The following is a 23,977-nucleotide window of genomic DNA, read 5'->3' on the forward strand; positions in this document are numbered from 1 at the left end:
CCTTGGACTGGAGGGAGAAAAGCTTTTCCTTTGCATCAAGAGAAAGGGAGGAGAGCATAAGTAATGAGAGAACTGGAGATGTGGGAGGATGGGAAACTACTGGCACTCAGAAATATCATGGAACTATGGCAGAAAATAGAGAGGATGGAGCTTAGTAGAGCAGTTGTTTGTGAAAATAGATCCGTGAGGAAGGTTTGAAATATCAGCAGTTGAAAGTGTTTGGGAATCAGACAGATGAATAATAGTACTGTGGAACAATACTGACTGCCAGATTAAGTTACATAGCAAGAAAAAAAATTTGGAGGGGGGCAGGCATGTGAAATTTCTGATTTTCTTAGTTAAACCAAGGTACATGTTCTAAAGAATTTAGTCAAGGTACCTGGGCTCTAATTTCATGGTCATTACTACCACTGAGTGCCATTAAATAGGTTATAACCTCTGTGGGCCTTAATTTCCTCATCTGTAAAATGACATCAGACTAGGTCCTTTTCAGCTCCAAATCTGTGATGTTATGAAATAAAGATTAACAGTGTTTTTAAATGATTGTCTTCTGATCCAATGCTATATTTCTCTTTGTTTTCTGCCTGGCATGAGTCAGTTCAAACAATGAAATTTCCTGCCAAGGTATTCCCACCTAAAAAACACATTAAATTTGAGAATTTACTTAAACTGCAATTAATCACTTAATAAAAACATATGGGAGGAACTGGACCTTAATGTTTGGTTAGGGGTTAATTCAGAAACTGACAAGCTTGAATGGGCAGCCCTGGTGGAATTTTATGTGTAGTCCAAATAGGCCCTCCAGCAGCTTTTGACTTTGTAGAAACAGATTTAACTTTTTCCAAGGAATGATCTGATTAAAATCTGCTGATTAGATGAGATTTTTTCCTAAGGAGCACCTGAAAACAAAACAGCTTTTGTTACTTAAAAAACTAACAATAAAGTTTAAAAAAAAAAAAGAAAGCTTTTGCAAATTGTGTCACTAACAACCCAGTTAACTCTCAATTATCTGTATATTGTGGAGAATTATTTTCCATCCTTACTCTGGCCACCCACTCAAATAGGCTTTCCCTGCAACTTTTCTCCTTTTTCTTCTGCTTCTTCACAAGACTCTTTGCTATTTTTTTCATATTCACTTACTTTTTTTCTGCTGCCTCAGGCCATTTTGCACTCTAAAAGCTATGAATGTAAATAGCTAAGGACACAATTATTTGGGTTATGTACCCTCAAGACCTCTGTCTATAGTCAGTCAAGAAGTATTGAGGGTCTGCATATGTGGGGATCTTTTGTGTCAGAAGATGCATTTATGGGAGATGCGAAAAAATAATAGTCTGTGAAATTCAATTGGGAACCTAGAGTTGGTTTTTGTTTATTTTGCTTTGTTTTGGTTTTATCAGCAGCCTGATTACTTATTACAAAGCTGCTGAAAGCTATCAACAAGGACCTCCTCTGCTCATAAATTCACAAATACTATTCTTGTGTCTAGATTCTGGATCTGATTTTATCATACAGGTACATGGCTAACCTATCCCTGTTTCTTGTCAGGCATCAACTTCCCCATATGATGTAACTCCATGAGACAAATGGATGTTGGCTTCCCTTCATAAATGGGATTGTGTTGATTCCCAAAACTAATTCTTTGAACGCTGATTTTCTTTATTTTGCTTCCCTCTAATGAGGACTACTTATTACATGGTTATTTGAAATATGAAAAGAATAGTTCTTACTTCCTGAATCTTAGTTGGATTTTAACTTTTATGTTTAATGTGTGACAAAGTAATCTGATCTCCACAAACCGCAAAAAAAAGGAAAAAGAGTTAATGCTTTATTAAGCATTTATGTGTCCAAGGCACTGTGCTAGGTACTGGGGCTACAAATATGGGTATGTCATGGACCTTCCCCTTGAAGATCTCACCAAAATTGAAAGTGAGATTGGCTAACAATGCAGTTTCTCATGATATTCACCTGAACCAGCTAATCCAAATTCCAAGATAGAGCTGCGAGGATGATACCAAAAAAATGGAAAATTGAACAACTTTGTCACTGTTTTTATAAGGAATTATTTTCATTATTAGTCATAGCAGAACCACCACATTTTGACTCTTAACACTTCACTCTCAGCTGTACTATATTAAATTAAAATGTTGCTTGAAAAGATGACATTGGGAAGAGCAGCTGGGATATACCAAGTACATCATGTGAAAATTTGTGCATGCAGTCTTAAAAGCATTGAGGGATTATTTTGTAAGATATCTCAGGGAAAAGAGTAGGTTTCAAAGAAAACTATAAATGACATTAATCCTGGCTCTACTACTTACTACCTGTGTGACCTAGGACGCAAGTTGTTTCACTTCACTGGAACTCTGTTTCCTTCACTATAAAACTGGGAGAGGTGAACTAGGTGACCTGTAAGGTCCCTTTCACCTCTAAAGCCTTAATCTTATGATCTAATAAGAGAAAAAGATACAATATGCAACAGTAATATAAAGAAGATTGTGATAATTATAAAGGAGAGGAATTGGACAAGGTACTGTGAGGAATTTGAGGGGAAACATCACTTTTCTTTGGGAATTAAGGGAGCTGGTGAGGAGTGTCAGGGAAGGTTTTGTAGAAGATTTGGGCCTTGAAGAAATGGAGAGACTTCAATAGATGGAGATTCTATTCTATTACAGGTAAGGGAGATAGTATGGACAAAGGTCCAGAGAAAGGAAATGACTTGTTTGTGTGTTTTGTCCTTCGTTCTGGAAGAGGACCATGACATCAAATTGATGACATGACTTGCAGTTGACTTTGATTTGATTGAGGGAGGTCTGTGCAAGGTGATCAACCTCACTTTCTTCTCCTGAGCCATCTGGATACAGTGACTAGATATTCATCAGGACGACTGGAGATGGCCCAGGAGGCAATGGGAGACTCTGACCCTTTCAGGCTAAGGTCTTATCAGAATCTTACTTGGAGTGAGATATACCCATTTTATGAATAGACTTCTTTAAGTTACTGCAGGCTTGGCCCCTTTAATCAAAAAAAAAAAAAAAAGAAATCAAAGTGGGAGGGGAAGACCCTTAGGGTTCCTGGGTAAAAGAGACAAAAGGACAGGAAAGAACAGAATGACATGGGAAGATCTCTTCCAGTTTGGCTCAAATACAAAATAAGGAAAGAAGAGTATTTTGAGATTTCCTTGGAAAATTAGGTTGGAACCAGATTAAAGAGGGTCTTAACTGCTAGCAACATGGAGAGTAATTGCTTTATTTGGGAGGTAATGGGGATCCATTGAAAGTTTTTGAATAGAGGAAAGATGATCAGAGCTATTTATTAGGAAGATTTTTTTCTGGAAATAGTGTAAGCAGAGGTGTTAAACATGCAGCCCTCAGTATTTCTGAGTGCCACCCAGTCAGATGAAACCATAATTGGGAAGCATTTAGCAAAATAAGTAAAAATACAGTGGTTCATTTGTATTGCTTAGTTGTGCTGACTTTTTTCTTCTTAAAAAAAAAAAACACTTTGTTCTGGCATAGCTCTCTGGGAGGGGCAGGAGTGGGATACATGGGATAAATATAGTGATATAAGAAACAGAAAATAACAATAAAAACTGATTTGAAAAATAAAATAAAACAAAGATACAATAGAACATACATAATGTTAATTTGTAGTTTTCTAAGTCAATATGCACCCTGCAAGGGATTCTTATGTATAGTTTGGTGGCTCCCTTCTGTTTGAATTTTTCACTGCCAGTGTAAAGGTGGGGTGGGAGGGAATGAAAATGAAAATTTAGCTGGGGGGGTGGGAAGCAGGCTATTAACAACTCTGTGGATGAAAGTTTACACTAGGTTAGCTGCAGTGAGAACAGAAAGGAAAGGGAATGTATATGAAATATACTGGGGAAGCAAAATCATAAGACCATGGATTATAATTCTAGAGCAAGAAGGGACTTCATAGACCACACTCTTCTAGTGAGGAAACCAAGACCCAAGAACTATATGTGACTCGATCAAATGTTTTTTAGATAGTAAGCATCAATAGAACTTGACAGATGTTTGAAGGAATAGTCATGATATTATGCAATATCTTATCTTTTACATTTTTAAATTTTATTTTTAATTTATGAAATAAAACAAACATTTCTGTAACCTAGTGTAACGAAAAAAGACAGTTGCATGTGAAACCGTACATCTACTATGTACAACTTGCTATTCCTTTCAAATACATAACAAAATTATCATGTAAATATTTTTTCCTTTTTTCTTCCCTTCCCCTTAACTTATCTTAAAGATAACTCTCAGTTCTGATTCCATGATCATATATATATATATATATATATATATATATATATATATATATATAATTTATTCAGTAGTGTTAAATTTAAAAAGAAACAGGAAACAAGTAACCCACATATAGGGATCCCCGGGGGCCACATTGACACAGAAAACCACATATTAAGATCATCTGTGTTCTATTTTATTTTTATTTATTTTGTTAAATATTTACAATTATATTTTAACCAATTCCAGAAATGTGGGCAGTCAGTAGCTTTTGACATCTCAGATTTAAACCTTCACTATCTCTGTGTACCTCTGCAAAGATTTTCCTCCATTGCTTCATTATGGTATTAGAAGGATGAATAGTTTCTTGAAGGATATGCCAGCAAAGCATAAGCTCTAGTAGGTCTTACTCAGTTGGGAAGACTTCAGGTATAGACCTCATAATAACCTACTGTACCTGCCATCTGCGGAACAGTCTACTTAAATAGGAAGAGGCTGGACGGTTGACTAGCAAGGAGATGATCACAGAACTCTTGAAGATCATCTACCAAAGCAGAGAAAGAAAGCAGTCTGCATTGGTGGGGAAGCTGACACAAATGAAACCAGGGATCCTAGAAGTATTTGTAAACTTAATTTTTTTTTCAATTAATAACCATTTATAGTTGTCCCTTCCACATAGAGACTTTCCCCATCGAGGTTTTGATATATCACAGGTCAGCCTAAGAAATTAAATGGGAATTTTGGGGGAGCTTTGCAGATGCTGCAGATGATATGTGAAGCCCAGCAGATGACAGAAAAAGTTTAGAAACTCAGAAATGCATAAAATATATATATAGTACTGTTTAATATCAACACAACTTTATCTTTTAATACCCTAATAATGTAAACTTCTTCTCTAGGATAAAGACAAGGCCAAATTTTTTACACAAATTTTCCAGAGGGGGGGGCACCACACCCCTAACCCTCGCACAGGGTGGAAGGGATAACTGTGTTTTCTCTCCTTGACTCAAGATAAAAAAAAAAAAGAAAAGAAAAGAAAAAAAAAGAAAAAACTCTTGGAACAAATATACAAAGTCAAATGACTGGTGTTTGTCTTCTCTCTGTCAGGAAACGGGTAGCATGTTTCCTCTTTCAACTTCTGAATTTGTTGTTTGCCACTGCTTTGTTCAGTGTTCTCAAGTCATTCAAAGTTGTTTTTTCATTATATTCTTATTGAATAAATTGTTCTGCTTGTGTGTAATTCATACCACTTCAGTTCAAAAAAATCTTTATCTTCTCTTTTCATTTTGAAACTGTGTATTGCATAATTTCCTATGGTGCAATAATTTCTATTTCATTCTATTCTATTTCATTCATATGTCAAAATTTCTTTATCCATTTCCCACTAGCTGTGTGACCCTAGGCAAGTCACCTAACCCTGTTTGCCTTAGTTTCAAGTTGGAGAAGGAAATGGCAAATAGCCACAGTATCTTTATCAAGAAATTCCCAAATGGTGTCATGGAGCGTCAGATACAACTGAAAGGACTCAACCACAACAGTTGTATAAATTGTTCTTCTGGTTCTGCTCATTTCAGTTGTAGCAGGTTCTTTAAAAAATAATTTTATTGACATCTTTTTTTTTTTTTTAATATCACCTTAATTTCCAAATGTAACCCTTCCCAACCCATCTCGTTTACCAGCAACAACAAAAACAATTTTTTTTAAAAAGCTGTTCATCCAAACAAGCAATCATTTCAACTAAGTCTTAAATGCCTGTGTTTCTGTGGGACATAGGCAAATAACACATTGACTCTGCCTTCATGGAACTTATACTTACTTCTCGTTATTTATAAACCTCACAGAGTCCTGGACACATAGTAAACATTTAAGAAACACCTTTTGATTGAGGTTGCCTTCCTATAACTTTTATAAACAGCACTGAATGGAGCTGCATCTTTTCCTGGAATTCTTATCCACTTGATCATTGATTCTGCTATTAAAAATGCAGACTACTTATCAGTTGAGTGACTTAACAAGCCTTTAAGTACTTACTATGTAGCAGGCCCTAGAGCTATGGAGTTAAAATTGGAGTAGCTCCTGCCCTCAAAGAGTTTACTATTAAATGTAAATTAGTGTATAAGAAATATAGACAAAACAGAAACTATGTAACTGGAAGGCATTTGTATGGAGGCGGGAGGAAAGCAGATAGAAAAAGCCTAAGAATACCTAGGTTGTAGCGGCTGTTTTATTTCTGTCCTCATTTTAGTAACAATTTGTGTGCTCTATTGTGTGTGTAGATGTATACATAAATACGTACCCATCTCTATAGACAGCTGCTTAACCATGTCTCTAACTTTGGGGGAAATTTCCTGATGGTTGGTGAAGAGGTATATTGAGTAATCACTGTTGAGAAAATTCCTTGCAACTGTGACAGAGAGGTTCCTCTCTATTGAACAAATGCCCAGATACTGTGGCTTCTTTAGAGGAAAAAAAAAATCACCATCACTTTTAAAAAAATATATTTAAAATGATTATTTTTTTGTTTTCAGACACAGAGGCAAATCATTTTCAGGAAATGAAAAGATGATGCCATGCTAGGATGTCTCAGGTGTAATATGTCTGTTTTCTACACCAGGGTTTCCCAGCCCTGAAGGGTAAGAATTATTGGAAAAAATCTTTGAATCCATATTGCAGCAAGTATTTTATAGCACAACAAAATAGGCACCCAGACTCAAAATTGTAAATAAGCAAAAACGTCTTTTGTTGATTATTAATGCCCCAAACATATGTTCAAAGATGTTATGACCTTGTGGAGAGAGGATTGGCCTTAGAAGCTTAGAGGGACCGATCTTTTTACCTTTCAGTATCCTGAGGTATCTCTTTAAGATTTTAGGTTAGAAATAGTGTCAGATCTTCATTTTTAATGCAATAACCAACCATGTTTAATCTAGACGACCAAGATGAAGTATACTACACATCTCCTGACAGAGAGGTGATAGTCAATATGCCAAAAAAAAATTTTTTTCCTCATGTGTTTGATGTTGGAATTTGTTTTGCTTAACTATGTATGCTTGATATAAGGATTTTGTTGTTGTTTTTTTCTCCATTGGGTGAGAGGCAGTGACAGAAAATAAATACTTGTTAAATGAAAAAAAATGGTGTATTAGAGGGAGTTTTCCCACCAGGAGTTCCTTACACTGATGAAGTCATAGATATGAAAATGGACACACTGTATCAATCAATCAAGCATTTATTAAGTACTTGTGTGCTAGATACATCTTAGGTTCTAGTTTATACACAGAAAGGCCAAAAAACTCCCAAAACCTCTTTGCCCTTAAATAGCTCATATTCTCATGGGGGAGACAACATGTATATAACCCTGAAAATTCAAGATACATGCAGAGTGGATGGCAGGTAATCTTAGAAGGAAGGAACTACCAGGGGTGGGGTTGGGGGAAATCAAGAAAGGCCTCTGGCAGAAGGTGGGATTTAGTCTGAGTTGTGGAGGTAACCCCAGAAGGTAAGAGGTAGAGGTGAGAAGGGAGAATGTTCAGAGATGTAGGATAGCTGGTGATGGAGTGCTGTGTGTTTGAGGAACATCAGATAGACCAAGTCAAGCTAGATCATGAATTGCTTGGAAGGGAGTAAAGTATAAGAATAGAAGAGACATGGGAATGTTTTTAGACAGCAGAGAAGCAACCAGCGCTTAGGGAGATAATGGATGTAGTCTGCTAGAGAAGAGGGAATGGTAAGTACCAAGTGTGTATTTAAAAGGCTTGCTTTGTCAAGGAGAAAGATCACTTCTTCATCATTATGGAAGAAAGGAGGAGATAATGGAGAATTTTTTGAGTGGTGTGAGATGAAGAGAAGGGGGAAAGAGAGAACATTTGGGGGAAGATGTCATTTGTTTTTGTTTTTGGTGAAGTATTTGGTACAGCCCTCATCTTGGAGGGCTGAGGTGTGTGATGGGAGGATGGAAGAGGGATAGAAAGTTTGTAATAGCCTCATTTTTTTGAGTGGGATATTAAGTTGATTAGAGAGGCATAAAGGCTTACCTTACTATATTAAGGGCACAGTTGAGATTAGGTAATAGTAATTTGTATCCATATGTATACAAGTACACAAATGTATATACAAATATATTTGAAATGTGTGTATGTGTAATTTATGTATGACATTGTGGTAGCATAGTTTAGTGAACTGAGTACTGGTCTTGGATATAGGAAGATGGGTTAAGTCATACCTCTGATACACAGTGGCTATAGGAAAGTGATTTAACGTCTCAGGTCTCAAGGCAAGTTTCTAAGACTATAAAGTGAAGGGAAGATGCCAGTCTAACTTGGTAGAGATTGTTTTCTCCTCCAATGAAATCACAGGTCCAGTACAAATTTGACATTAGACATGTCTGGAAAGGAAACATGCCATTGCCAATTGATTAAGAAAATAAATCTTTTAAAGACATTATTAGATTTATAGGGGATTTTTTATTATATATCTTCTCAGTTAATGGATATCAATTATTACAATACTAATCCTTTGAATCTGTGAAATTTTGTGACATTAAAAAGAAATCTTTGAAAGAGTTGGGAATTGATTATTTGGGTCTCAAGCCTTGAAGACAGTGTTTTTAAAGATTTTGTTAGGCAGTAAATGAGTGATTTGATAAGTTTATATTTATGAAAGTATCAATCCTAGGATTGTGAATATTTTATAAAAAATATGTATCTGCTCTTTTGAGAAGGCCCAATATGGGGAGCTATCTGAGAGGTTAATGAAGAGTCTCAGAGAAGTCTTAAATTCCTCTCCGATTCATACCTAAGGAGATAATTTACAAACTGTCACATGCGTGTATATCCAGACTACTTCTGAATTCAAAGTGGAACATGGTTTTGGGGTGTGGGAGTTAATTGTAGAGAAGATAAATGTGGTACTTTCTCCAGCCCAAGAAGTTACACCCCTGATGGCCAGAGAGGAGACTGTTGGATACCCCATAAGAAGATTTAAGTGAAGATTCCAAGAGAGATTTTTTTTCAACTTTTTCTGGAGTGTTAAGTACAAAGATAGATTACTCCATTGCCAGGATCAGACAATTCTTGTATGAGTTTAGATAGTTAGGTAATACACTTTCACAACAGGAACTTTGGGTTGTCATTTCCTTCCAGTATGCATTTTTTCAAAAAAAAAAAGTGAAGAAAAATGAGAAACAAAAGTTTCATCATCCTATGGCTTTGTCCCTGGAATTGTAGATGGTAACATGCCCTTTGATTAGTTTTAAGTTTTCAACTAAGTTATACTTAAAAGTGACTTAGGTAGGGTGGAAGAGCATGAAATAATGAGATCTATAACAGTAATTTGCCTATCAAGATATGCCTTTAAGATAATCAGATATTTTGTAAATGTCATATTGTGAAATGGGGTGGAAAATTATATTCACACCCCCTCTCCCATAAATGCATCAAATTGAAGTTTATGCCTTGGATGTGAGTCCTAGCATTCCTGTCAGTTTCAGGAAGAGAGACTGGGGATAAAGACACAATGAAATTTCGGAGAAGATGGGAATTGCAGATTGTATGATTTTTCCATGGCATCAACTTTTTGAGATAGGTTTATCCTTCATCTGAAGCTAGATGCAACCTAGATTTTCTGTCATTTCCACAATGTTCCAGACATCAGTCAATTAATCACTTGATCAAGACACATTAAAGCACCTGCTATGTGCTAGGTACTTTGCTAGTTGCTGGGAATACAAGTACAAAACGTAGAGAGAGGTACTCCCTTTGAGGAATTAACATTCCATTAGCAAGATGCAAGATATCCACAGATAAAGAAGATTTATACAAAATAAAGCTTGTAGTAATTTGGAGGTGAACAAGTTATTCACAACTGAGGGGAATCAGGAAAGGCCTCTTGAAGGAGCTTCCTTTGAATTGAGTCTTGAAGTGATCCAAGAGGCAGGAATAGATATTGCTTGTCTGGGTGCCTAAAATCAGTGAGATAAATGATAGCTGGCATCTGCATAGTGCCTTAAGATTTGCAATGTGCTTTATGAATATGATCTCATTTTATCCTCACAACAACGTAGGTGCTGTCATTATCCCCATTTTACAGGTGAGAAAACTGAGACATGACTTAAGTGACTTGTCCAGGGTCACACAGCTAATAAGCATCTGAGACAAAATTTAAATACAAAGTCTTTCAGACTCTAGGTGCAATGTTATATCCACTGTGCCACTTTGCTAATGAATAATGATGGGAACAGTGACACTACCTGGGCTAATGAAGCTAGAGAGGTAAAATTGGGCGTAGAGGACTGCGTGAAGCTGTTTACAATGGGAATAACCAGTTTTAGTGTCTAGTGATCACCAGTCATAAAACCACAATTGCAGCATTCAGTACTATGTCAGACAGAACTCACAAGGAAGCCAAGTACTGTTTATGATTCAGGAAAGAAACAAAGGTAGGATGAAGGTTAATAGTTATAAAGAAATGAAGGTTTTTGACTTTGAGCTTTGATGAGGGATCTTTCATGGCTTGTTCAGTACCTGATTTAAGTTTTATAAAGAGTCTCAAGAATCCTTTATAAGGATAATGGAAACTATATTGAATTCTGTATACTCTGTATGGCTAGGAACTTTCAGAGGGTGGGGTAAAATGGTTTGATTCTTCAGTAAGCTGCAAAACTATGAAAAATGCAAAGGGATTTTTTAGTTGAATTGTTGAGAATGCTTGATTTGCAGGCCTGTCTCCTTCATTCTACTTACACAGAAAGAATATTAGAGCACAAGTTTTGACCTGGTTTCTAGGCTTCAATCGATCACTAACTGAATGTCTAATTTTGGGCAAGTCACTTGTTCTCCGGGACTTAGTTTCCTTATCTGCAAAATGAATTGAGTTATATTGTGCTCTCTCTGTGCTCTACATTCTGTAGGTATGTGTGATGTAATAGTTAGGAATATAAATACAATAATTTATGTACTATGGTTTCTACATACATTCACTTATTTCCTCCTCATCTTATCCTTGTTATGTAGGTAGGAAAGATGACATTATTCTCCTCTATAGATAAGGACTTGTTCAAGGTCACAGACAATACTGTAGTATTGGCAGTATCAGGTATATATTGATTATCTATTTCCTGTCTCTGGGTTACTGGGTTATAGAAAGCCAATCTAGATTATTGAAAATTAATCTTGTCTGATTAACATTGGTTTTACTTCCTTTGTGAAGATTAAGGCTTAGTATGACTTAGAATTTAATATTTAATAACTTATGATTGTCATTTTTACTTCTACAGACATTAAGTCCCTATTGTGTAGCTAATACCATACTAGGAAATGGGAAGGGCAGGTTAGATTTTAAATAGTTTCTACCCTAATGGAATTTAGTCTAACAGGAGGAAATACACATACATATACGTACATACATATATACATACATAAACATACATAAATACACAAATACATATACAAACACATATACACATACAGAGCTTCATTTCTCATCAGACTATACTCTGGATTTCATTTTTCTTTATTATATCCAGAGCTCTTTGAAGGTAGGAACAGTCTTTTGCCTTTCAGAGCTTAGTGGTTAATAAATGTTTATTGACTGACATACATATACATGCCTATCTAGATATAATTATCTATCTAGATAGGATTTTTTTCCTTTTTTTGTTTCATGGACCCCTTTGACAGTCTGAAGCCTATGGATTCCTTCTCAGAATAATGTTTTTAAATGCTTAAAATAAAATACATAGGATTAGAAAGGAAATCTACTGTATTGAAACATAGTTTTATATTTTTGGTGTATTTTACATACACATACATACACACATACTGAGGAAAGAATCAGACAGAGGAAGAAATGCAAAAAAGGACATTGTGAAAAGAGAGGGGGAACTTTGATATTCAAGATTATGGAGGTAAACAGTGTTCCTAAACTGGGGCTCTTGAGTGTTTTTCATAAAAAATACTTTAATAACTATTTTTAACATAATTGATTTTCTTTATATGCCTATGGATTTTATTTTATGTATTTAAAAACAGGATTCCAAGAAGTAGTCTATAGGCCTCTCCAGAATTCCAGAAGGTTAAGAATTCCTGTTTTAGGGTGATGGTTAAGTCAAAGGTGTGACCATTCCTATAGGCTGCTTGAGGCATTCAGATAAATACAATAGAAAATGAGGTGGGGTAGTGGGACTCAGTGAGAAGGGCATTAGTTTTTATAAATGCATGTATTTTTCCATGCCAAAATTTTCATTTATTATTTTTAAGTATTTTCATTTATGGTATATCAAATTTCTTATATTAAAAGTGAAATCATAAAATTTTAGAAAACCAGTGTCAGGGCTGTGTTGGTAAATGTTTAACAATGGGCTCCAGGGTGGGAAACAAATGTGTGTACAAAACACTTTTGCATTTAATCTGCCTTATTAACATTCCTTATCACTTTAAGTTTAGCTAATCAATAAAACAATAAATCAAGCCCTGATTTGCAGGCTTGTTGATTTCTGAGGTGTAAATGCTCATAATGATATTTTGAGCAATCATTTCTGGGAAATTGATTTGAATTGGTCCAGAACCCCTTTGTACTATGGTATAAAATAGAAGGTCTTGGGATTTGTAAAATTCCCCAAAGACTGAAGGGGACCTTTGTTTGAATTTCTGCTCTGCTACATATTGCCTGTGTGATCTTGGCCACGAGGGGCTTCAGTTCTCTGGGTCTCAGTTCTGTAGTTTCATAGATCTAGAATTGGAAGGGACCTTGGGACAACTAGGTGGTACAGTGGCTAGAGAACCAGGCCTGGAGTCAGGAAGACTCATGTTCCTGAGTTCAGATTTGGCCTTAGGAGCTGTGTGACACTGGGCAAGTCACTTCACCCTGTTTACCTCAGTTTCCTCATCTGTAAAATGAGCTGGAGTAGGAAATGACAAACCTCTCCAGTATCTTTGCCTAGAAAATTCCAAATAGGGTTATAGAGAGTTGGACATGACTAGAGAAAAACAATAATTAGAGATCCAACTCTCATTTTACAGATGGAGAAACTGAGGCCCAGAGAGGCCCAAAGTGAAATGACTTGCCTAAGATCACAAAGGTAGAAAGTAGCAGATTTAGGCGATGACCTCAAATCCCGTGCTTTCAAGTTCACTATTCCTATTTCATTCTGTTTCTATTTTATCACATCCCTTCTCTATACCATGAGGGGACTGGATTAGTGGACCTCTCAGATCCCTTTCAGCTTTAAATATGGCCCTCATAGTCTTTGGGCATTGGGGAAGGGCATGGTATGGACCTTCAGCACAATTTGTCATCACGAGTATAAAGGAAAATAGACTTTATCAAGAATTTTGCCTTTTTTGGAGGCCTTTTCCTCAGTCTAGTTGATTTCTTTGCAGCTTTTAACTGTATCAGATGTTCCCTCTTTCTATATGCTTTCTCTAGTGTTGGCTTCTACAACACTGCTTTATCAAACAGATTGCTTTGGCTGAGTCTTCTTTGCCAGATCATTATTAGTCTTTTTTTTTTTAAATTTTATTTTTTATTTTTATTTTTTTTTAATTTATGTATTTATTTCACTTTTAACATTCATTTTCACAGAATTTTTGGGCTCCAAATTTTCTCCCCCCTTGTCCCCTCCCCCCACCCCAAAACACCGAGCATTCCAATTGCCCCCATCACCACGCCGCTCTCTCCTCCATCATTCCTCTCTGCCCTTGTCTCCATCCTCTCCTCTGTCCTGTTGGGCCAAATAACTTTCTATACCCCTTTACCTGTATTTCTTATTTCCTAGCGTCAAGAACAGTACTTGACAGTTATTCCTAAAACTTTGAGTTCCAACTTCTTTTCCTCCCTCCTTCCCCACCCCCTCCCTTTGGAAGGCAAGCAATTCAATATAGGCCAAATCTGTGTAGTTTTGCAAATGACTTCCATAATAGTTGTGTTGTATAAGACTAACTATATTTCCCTCCATCCTATTCTGCTTCCAATTACTTCTATTCTCTCTTTTGATCCTGTCCCTCCCTGTGAGTGTCGACCTCAAATTGTACCCTCCTCCCCATGCCCTCCCTTCCGTCGTCTCCCCCACCTTGTTTATCCCCTTGTCCCCCACCTTCCTGTATTGTAAGATAGGTTTTCATACCAAAGTGAGTGTGCATTTTATTCCTTCCTTTAGTGGAATGTGATGAGAGTAAACTTAATGTTTTTCTCTCACCTCCCCTCTTTTTCCCCAAACTAAAAAAATCTTTTGCTTGCCTCTTTTATGAGAGATGATTTGCCCCATTCCATTTCTCCCTTTCTCCTCCCAATATATTTCTCTCTCACTGCTTGATTTCATTTTTTTTTAAGATATGATCCCATCCTATTCAATTCACTCTGCACACTCTGTCTCTATGAGTGTGTGCGTGTGTGCATGTGTGTGTGTGTAATTCCACCAAGTACCCAGATACTGAATAGTTTCAAGAGTTACTAATATTGTCTTTCCATGTAGGGATGTAAACAGTTCAACTTTAGTAAGTCCCTTTTGACTTCTCTTTGCTGTTTACCTTTTCATGCTTCTCTTCATTCTTGTGTTTGAAAGTCAAATTTTCTTTTCAGCTCTGGTCTTTTCATCAAGAATGCTTGAAAGTCCTCTATTTCATTGAAAGACCAATTTTTCCCCTGAAGTATTATACTCAGTTTTGCTGGGTAGGTGATTCTTGGTTTTAGTCCTAGTTCCTTTGACTTCTGGAATATCCTATTCCATGCCCTTCGATCCCTTAATGTAGAAGCTGCTAGATATTGTGTTATTCTGATTGTTTTTCCACAATACTTAAATTGTTTCTTTCTAGCTGCTTGCAATATTTTCTCCTTGACCTGGGAATTCTGGAATTTGGCCACAATATTCCTAGGAGTTTCTCTTTTTGGATCTTTTTCAGGTGGTGATCAGTGGATTCTTTCAATATTTATTTTGCCCTCTGGTTCTAGAATATCAGGGCAGTATTCCTTGATAATTTCATGAAAGATGATGTCTAGGCTCTTTTTTTGATCATGGCTTTCAGGTAGTCCCATAATTTTTAAATTGTCTCTCCTGGATCTATTTTCCAGGTCAGTTGTTTTTCCAATGAGATATTTCACATTATCTTCCATTTTTTCATTCTTTTGGTTTTGTTTTGTGATTTCTTGGTTTCTCCTAAAGTCATTAGCCTCCATCTGTTCCATTCTAATTTTGAAAGAACTATTTTCTTCAGTGAGCTTTTGAATCTCCTTTTCCATTTGGCTAATTCTGCTTTTGAAAGCATTCTTCTCCTCATTGGCTTTTTGAACCTCTTTTGCCAGTTGAGTTAGCCTATTTTTCAGGTTGTTATTTTCTTCAGCATTTTTTTGGGTCTCCTTTAGCAGGGTGCTGATCTGTTGTTCATACTTTGTTTAGAAGTCTTTTATTGCTCTTCCCAGTTTTTCCTCCACCTCTCTAACATAATTTTGAAAATTTTTTGAGCTCTTTATGACCTTTTCCCAGAACTTGATCCCATTGAGTGGGCTGGGATGTGGAAGCACTGACTTCCGTGTCTTCCCCTGATGGTGAGCACCGCTCTTCCTCATCAGAAAGGAGGGGAGGAGAAACCTGTTGACCAAGAAAGTAACCCTCTATAGTCTTGGTTTTTTTCCCTTTTCTGGGCATTTTCCCAGCCAGTGACTTGACCTGTGAATATTCTCCTCACACCCACCTCGCCTCTGAATCCTCCCAGCCAGCGCTTGGGGTCTGAGACTCAAATGCTGCTTCCCAGCCTCAGGGCTTTTGGCGGGGGCAGGGCTGCTATTCTGTCTGAGATTAAATTCAGGTGCTCAGGTGGGGGCAGGGCCGCCTCTTGGGCTCATTTCCCTCAGGGGGTTTATGCAGAGACCTTCAACAATGGATCAGGGCTCCTGCCTGCTTGGGGAGCCTTGGTCTGCTCCCGCCTCCGCTGTTGCCTCCTGAGGGGGCCTGAGTATGGGGGCACCCCACTCCCCTCTCGACCCACCAAAGAGACCTTCTCCCCGACCCCCGTCACCTGTGGGTGGAGGGATTTGTGCGGCCGCTGGAGATCCCGTCCCTGAAGTCCACTCGGATCCGCTCCTCTCAGTGCCCGGGCCAGGGCAGGGCTAGGCTGGGCTCCGCGTCCGCAGCGCGACGGACCTTTTGCGAGAGGTTTGCAGGTCCCTCTGTAACAGAAATCTTATCCGCTCCGCTGTTATGTGGCTTCTCCTGCTCCCGAATTTATTGGCAGCTCTTTACTACAGATATTTCATGGGCTGTGGGTTCGGAGCTAGCGTATTTGTGTGTTTCTACCCCGCCATCTTGGCTCCGCCCCCTCATTATTAGTCTTAAGAGAAAATTCCTGTCTCTGCTGCATAAGGTTAGTTAACCTCTATGTAGACATTTGGAAAAATTTCAGTGACAGCAAGACAGTAGGAAATCACAAGAGGTGATGGGCCATTGCTGGTGATTCCAAATCTTTACATAGAAAAGTGCAATCATTATGTGTTAATCTATAGGCAAACTAATAACTATTTGCCTCCTGGGGTGGTATAATGCTAGTGTGGTTTAGCAGGAAGAGTCTTGCTAGATTTGGAGTTGGACAAACTGGGTTCCACATTTTTGAAAGGTAATTGATAAAGCTTGAGAGCATCCAAAGAAAGTTAATCAGATTAGCAAAAGGGCTTCAGGATCATGCTTTACTAGATTTATTTGAAAGAATTTGGGATGTTTACCCTTGAAAAGAGAAGGCTGGGAAGAGACAGGAGCTTTAGAACTTCCCCCAAATGTCTAAAGGCTGTCACTTATAAGAGTCAAGTCAGAAAGCATTTATTAAGTACCTACTATGTTCCAAGTACTGCCAAGTACAGAAAAAGCAAAAAACTATCCTTTCTTTCATTACAATCTAATGATGATAAAGGCAACATGAAAAAAAGATTTTTTGAATGTGATGTTGGGAATGGGAGAAGGGGGCAGAAGCAGTGTGTAGAAACTGCAAACAGGACAACTGAGACTTAATGGAAGGAAAAAAGAAACTAATTTGAATTCCCCAAAAAGAGAATGAATTAGGTTCCCTGTGGAAGTGATGAGCTCCTTCTCATGAAAGGTATTCGATCAAAGGTAAGATGTGTCCTTGTTTGATTTTCTTTTTCTAGAGGGACTCTTGTACATTTAGACTAGATGGTGAGACTGAAGTTTCTTCCAGTTCTGAGTCTCTATGATAAGATTGCTTGTCCTTAAGTAAGTAATTTAATCTCTGAATTTCAGCTGTCTCATTTGTAAAAAAAAAAAAAAAAAAAAAAGGGCTGGAGTCAATGATTTTTCAGATCCCATTTAGCTCTAAATCTTTGGTCTGGTGAGCTCACAGTTTATTCATCAATAGGTATAGGTAAACTAACTGAATGATAGAAGTAAATCTCCTTGCAAATAATTAGATATAATAAACATTCATTACTAAATATTAAGATTAAGGAAGAACAAAATATTGAACTGGATAGAAAGAATCACATTCTTTGAGACCCTAGCCTTTTCTCCCAGCATCTAAATGCACTTTCATGCATTTAGTAGGCACTTAGTAAGTGCTTATTGAATTATAATCTCAACTGGTATTGTGGATGCCTAAAAGAATTGTTTTTCTTTCCCTCTCTAACTTGTTACCAGTATATTTTCATAAGCCTAGGTATGGTTAATTCTAGGGACTAGCAAGTGACTTATCCATTTGGCATTGTCTGGTGCTTTCATTCTTTTAAAACTTACCCTCCTTGGATGTGTTCAGTGCTGAAATACCACCTTCCTTCCCCACCTACCTGGGATGGAGCCAAGCCTTCAGATCCTTCTATTCCCTAGAAAGAGTTCTACAGATCTATCCAAACTGCAATGGGTGTAGTCTATAGTAAAATACTGACTTGATTCTGGAAGCTGAAGATTTGGAGATACAGAATCTTTTGTCTATTAAACAAATTTGGGTGGATTTTTAATGATGACAAAGTACTAGAGCCCAGAAAAGAAATCTAGAAGTTTGACTGACAACTGTAATTTTTGTGAGTATTCAAAATATACTTTATATCTAGAATGTAATTTAGAAACAGTTCAAGTATTCTTATTAGTTGAGATACATAGATTGTGATTTTGCATATAACTAAACACATTACCCTTCAATCCTTTAATTATTGTTGATTTATAGGCATGAGTACTCTTTTCACCAGCATGTATTCTGATGTCTATCCTTTGGTAGATTTTCTCTGAAAGCTATTGTGGGGATGGGCAATGAATGGGCACTATGAATAATTTCTTACCCTACAGGAAAGTTTATTTGATTACCCTTACCAGGAATTATCAACATCTTTTTATTTTAAGGATGCATAGATCATTGCTTCACTTGGAGAAAAAAAATCTTTAATAAATCTTTCTGCATATACTTGTGTATGTACTTGTCATCTTTACTATTAAAATATAAAATCCTTTCAGGTTGGGATTGTTTCATTCATTATATTTCTATATCCAGTACCTGATACATAGTAGATGTTTAATAAATGCTTAATGATTGGTCAATTACAGATAAATTTTTTAAAATGATGGTACTTATGTAGGAAGTTATCAATGTCCCAAAGATCATACAAGCAGGAATTGGGCCAGACTTAGTAGACATCCAGATGACTTTGAGACCAGGTTAGTGATGCAAGATGATGGGTTAATTATAAAATAGGTTAATTATATCATGTTTTAAAGATATGGGCTTCGCATTGCATTTGGAAAACAGATAAGTTAGTTTCATAGAATTACAGAATGTTATACTTAGAAGATACCTCAGGGACCATTTATTCCATCCCATATCTGAATGCAAATCCCCTCTACAAAATAGCTATGAAGTAGTCATCTATCTAGCCTTTGCTTAAAAACCAATGAGGAGAACTTATTGCCTCTCGAGGTAGTTTTCCATATTAGATAACTTTTTCTTATCTCTTTGAATAGCTTTGTCTTATCTCTAGGATAAGAGATTCACCTGTTTTCCATCAGTCCAGTTTATCAAGATTTTGATTAAAAGTGGGAGAATTAATCATAACTGTCTTAAAAATTGTGATACAGTATCATTGAAAGATACACTGACTACATGGCAAGAGTCCAAAATAACTGACAGTCCACATTCTCTTCCATGTTGTTAGGATATTATGATGTTAGGAGAATATAGGGAAAACCCTGACATGTTGAGAGGACTCCTGGTAGAGATCTCATGTGAGGATCTGGACAAGAGGCTCTTCAAGTGGGTACACATAAATGAGTTATGTCTGTATTACTGGAGGAATCAGCCTCCCTGTGCTGATTTAAATATTTAAATATTTGATTAGAGAGATATAGGGATGGCAGGTACCTTGGACATCATTTAGTATAGCTCCCTCAATTTTCCCTGGAGGAGACTGAGGCAAGCAACGGTATATCTTACAGAATGACATTGAGTTTTCTTTTTATTTTGACATCTTCTCATCTGACAAGCAGGAACATTAATTTCTACTTTATAGCTACTATATAATCCTTAGTAGAAAAAAGTGTTCTATGGATATTTTGTCATTAGATTTTTTTTATTTTAGTTTTTTAGTAATGTTTTAAGATAACGTTGTGACCACAGCCTGAATTGGACTCCCCCAAAAGAGTAAATATTATGACCTTTTGTTCTTATTACCTTTTTCTTTATCCAGATTTTGTACACCATGAAGACTTTTCTGCAGGCAGTAGCATTATGGGGGAAAAAGGCACCTTCTCATAGTATCACCGCCATAATGATTACAGATGATCAACACACTGTTGTTACAGGAAGCCAAGAGGGTCAACTGTGTCTCTGGAATCTTTCCTCTGAACTAAAGGTTGGTGGGTACCACAGAATACTGATTTTTCTTATTAATATTATTGATAAAGTGAGTCTGCATTTTAGAAATTTGAGTGCTTATGTAAAACACCATGTGAACAGCCCTATGGCAATTAATATCATGTTTAAGTGAAGCAGTAAACAGAGTTTAGAATATGTACATTTAGTAGAATCAATTTTACTTTTAAATTGGATGGAAAATAGTTTCTCAAGTTATTTCATGATCATATTTGAAAATGTTGTTTGATGAAAAGTTCTCAGGTTTCAAAAAACATTTTAATCGAGTCAAGTGCCTAGAATTGTATTGTTTTATATCCTGAATTATTAGTTAAAGTAGCTGAATTGGAAGCCTAGAACTATAATTCTGAAAACTATAGTTCATTCATTGAAACAAAGCAGGGGCCCTCCTGGAAAACCACTATTAGCTCAATGAGTAATATCTTAATTATCTAGGTATTCCTGTCAATTTGGCCTTCTTTCTATTTCTCTAGCCAGACTTGTCTGGGATTTTTACAACCCACTTTGAAGATCTCTAAATTGAATTTACTGTTGTCATTCTGCTATTCTAAAACTTGACCTCACCTAGGATTGAGCTCATTGATTAGCAATTAATTGTCCTCATCCCAAGTCATAAACATTTAACATATTGCAATAGATGTTTGCTTAACTCCCATGGACCCCTCATCCAATTTGAACATTTAAACAAACGATGTACTTAAAGTATACTGTCCTCATTAAGAAGCCTTTTAAAGAGCAAAGACTATTTTTAGCCTTCAAAATTTGTCGCTATAAAACCTAAATTAACAATTAATTGTAATTCTATTTTATAGTATAATTAATTAAAATCTCTTGTCATTGAACAGTTCTCTTGTAGGATTTCTAAAAGCCATATATACAGAAGTCCGCCTTGGGCTTGGCCTGTGCTTATCAATAAATTCCTGAATAAAAGATCAAGGACCCTTTCATTCATTTCTCAAGCATTCATTAAGTGCCTACTGTGTGCCAGGCAACTGTGTTATGTGCTCAGGATAAAAATACTAAAAATTAAATGAACCCTGCTCACAAGGAGCTTACATTCTAAGGGGGAAGCAACTATATACATACACATATACGTGTGTGTGTGTGTGTGTGTGTGTGTGTGTATACACATATACGGAATAAACATAAAGAAAATAAGAAGTAATTCAAAGTAGTTTGGGAAGGAGGGGTACTAGCAGTTGGAAGGATCTGGAAAGGCTTCTCGTCAATGAGAGAAATGATCTTGTAGGTAAGAGAAAGCAACTCTTTCAAATGTTATCTTGGTACTTTAGAAAATATCTTTTTCCCAATTGCTTGGGATAAGAGGCACCTGTAGGGCAGCAATAATAATATATCATATAATAAAGAAATATAAATATAATAATAAAGAAATGTATTTAATCAAAATGAGTAAGCACTTCGGTCATGTCTACTAATACATGCTATATTCTGCAACCATAATTCCCAGAATTTTTCTTCACACACCTGAAATTCTACCTATTAGAAATTCACATTTGTTAATCAAATATCCTTGGACATCTCTATCCCTTGCTTTATCTCCCTCAAGGCTTAGCTTGTAATATTGCCTACTTGCAGGGGCCTTTGATGATTCCTTCCATTGTTGGTGCCTCCTACTCCCATATCACTGTGTATTTATTTGGTATACATCTTATATTTAATTACGTGAGAACCTGTTGTATCCCTCATGGTAGAATGAAAGCTTTTTGAGGTCAGAGACTATGTCATTTTTATGTTTTTATTATCTCCAAAACTTAGAACAAAATAGGTTGTTAAAAATTTTTGTTCATTAGTTGTTGCCTATGTTAAGGGTCGGGATAGCCCCAAAGCCTTTCCAGGTGCCCAGCTAAATAGAATATAAAAGCCCTTCCAAGAATCACTCAAATAGAAGAAGGATGAGTCAGGTGCTGTAATCCAAATACCTCACTGGTCATCTTTAGAGGAACTTTGAGAGAGTGACATAGTGCCAAGCTCAATTAGAAACCTCTGGTTCCATGGTGGGGATGGGGGTTAGGAGCAGGGCAGGCAGGAATATTGACTTAGAAAACCATATGTTAACATTATCTATGTTCTATTGTATTTTTGTTTTGTTAACTATTTCCCAACTACATTTTAATCTCGTTCAACTGTACTCTAAAGGAGTATAATGTAGGGATGGGGGGGTAGGGGGAGGGTAGATGCTAATATTGACTTAGAAAACCCCTATGTTAACATATTCTATACATTTTAATCTCATCCAATTGTATTCTAAAGCTGTATGATGCAGGAAGGGCCTTCATATTTGACACTTCTCCCTTAGAGGGATCTAAAATTTACCAATTTTGATTAACAAAACACATTTATACATGTAATAAATATTTTGCTATTTAATATGGATAACCTGCTAATTGATATACTATTTAATAATATGATAGATATTTGCTATTTAAAGAAATCCTTCCTTTTCATGTGACCCTGAGAAGAAGCAAGCTGATGGGGCAATTGTTGCAGCATAAAAGATGAAGGATTTGGAGTCAAGACAAACCTGGGTTGAACCCTTGGCTCTGATTCTCTCAACCTGTTTGATCTCAGGCACATCTCTTATCATCTCTGGGCCTCACTTTTGTCATCTATAAAGTGAAGGGGTTGGATTAAATGCCCTCTAGTCACTTCCACCTCTAAATCTATGATCTGTGATCCTAAGTAAAGTTGTGTGACTTGTCCTAGGTTGCTGGCAGAGAGAGGATTACTTCTGAATGGCAGTTAAGTGTCAGGCTGTTACTTAGCCCATAGAGTGGTTTGTCCCCTAAGAGTCAACTGGTAGAAATGAAAGCAAATTTTCTTCATGATTTGCCCTGATCCACTGCTCAGGCTGAGCTTCAGTAAACTGCTAAAAGGAATAAATCCAAAGGTGAATGGGTCCTGTAAGTGCGATTGCTGGGAGAATGTGTGTGCCTTTATCTGTAAGAGTATCCTGGCTTCCACAGAAAAGATATGACATTAATAGGGTGACTGGGCTTGAATCTTAGCTTTGATCGTTGTAAATAACACAGTGATTCTAATCCTTTCACGGATGTGGCTGAGATAGCATCATTTCAAATATTTTTCTGGATTAGATAAAGGACTTAGGGAGTACTGGTTCATGAGGAAAAGGTGACCCTTATAATTCTGAAATTTGCAATCTTTCATAATTTAAGGTGGTAGTATGCTGACAATTCCCTTTCCATTTCAGAAGTTTCTATATGATTTTTCCGATTTGTAGTTTAATTTTTATATCCTCCCCTTGCCTTTTAATACTAAAGGTAGGTTTCTTAGATACATAGAGTAATTCTCTGTCATAGATTTATTTATCATAGAATCATAGATTTAGAGTTGGAAGGGACCTTGGAACTTCTAAACCCTCCCTCCACTTGCATTTTGCAGATGAGATAATGAGACCAAAGGGGTTAAGTGACTTATTCCAGGTCACACAGGTAGCAAGAATCAGACGTGAAATTTGAACACAGGTCCTTCAACTCCCCAGTTAGGGAACATTCCATGTACTGTGCTGCTTCCATTGCAAACAATTATGGTAGAATTGCCTCTGAAATTATAGTGTTGTCGATTTTATCTGAATATTTGAATGAGAAAAAGTCTCTTAAATAGAAAAATAGGGAATCTTAATGAAATCACATTTAGCCTTTCATGCTTGCCTTTGAATGTTTTCTTTAAATGGCAATATGGAGAGGGGTTTGTAGTTTTTATTTTGCTTTGCAAGTGTTAAAATGTAAACGTATCAAATCGTGAAATATGTATCATAATATATGGCTTTCATTGACTGATATATTCAAAAAGCAATGTAGAATAGTCGATAGAGAGTAGCCCCTG

The 23,977-nt window shown here is 36.6% G+C and overlaps 1 protein-coding gene across 6 annotated transcripts in view; it reads left to right on the forward strand.

Annotated features, from left to right (window-relative positions):
* Positions 1-23,977, forward strand: part of WDR72 (WD repeat domain 72) — a 302,488-nt gene that overhangs the window by 21,916 nt on the left and 256,595 nt on the right. For 3 of the 6 annotated variants that reach the window (XM_072616190.1, XM_072616144.1, XM_072616164.1), the window contains exon 2: positions 19,929-20,093. In XM_072616190.1, the coding sequence (XP_072472291.1) occupies positions 19,941-20,093 (153 nt within the window). In that variant the 5' untranslated portion in view covers positions 19,929-19,940. Of the gene's footprint in view, positions 1-4,427; positions 6,896-19,928; positions 20,098-23,977 lie in introns of those variants that run through there. The other 3 variants (XM_072616155.1, XM_072616172.1, XM_072616181.1) reach the window with 3 other exon arrangements.

Source organism: Notamacropus eugenii, chromosome 1, assembly GCF_028372415.1.
Source record: "Notamacropus eugenii isolate mMacEug1 chromosome 1, mMacEug1.pri_v2, whole genome shotgun sequence".
Taxonomy (NCBI): Eukaryota; Metazoa; Chordata; class Mammalia; order Diprotodontia; family Macropodidae; genus Notamacropus; species Notamacropus eugenii.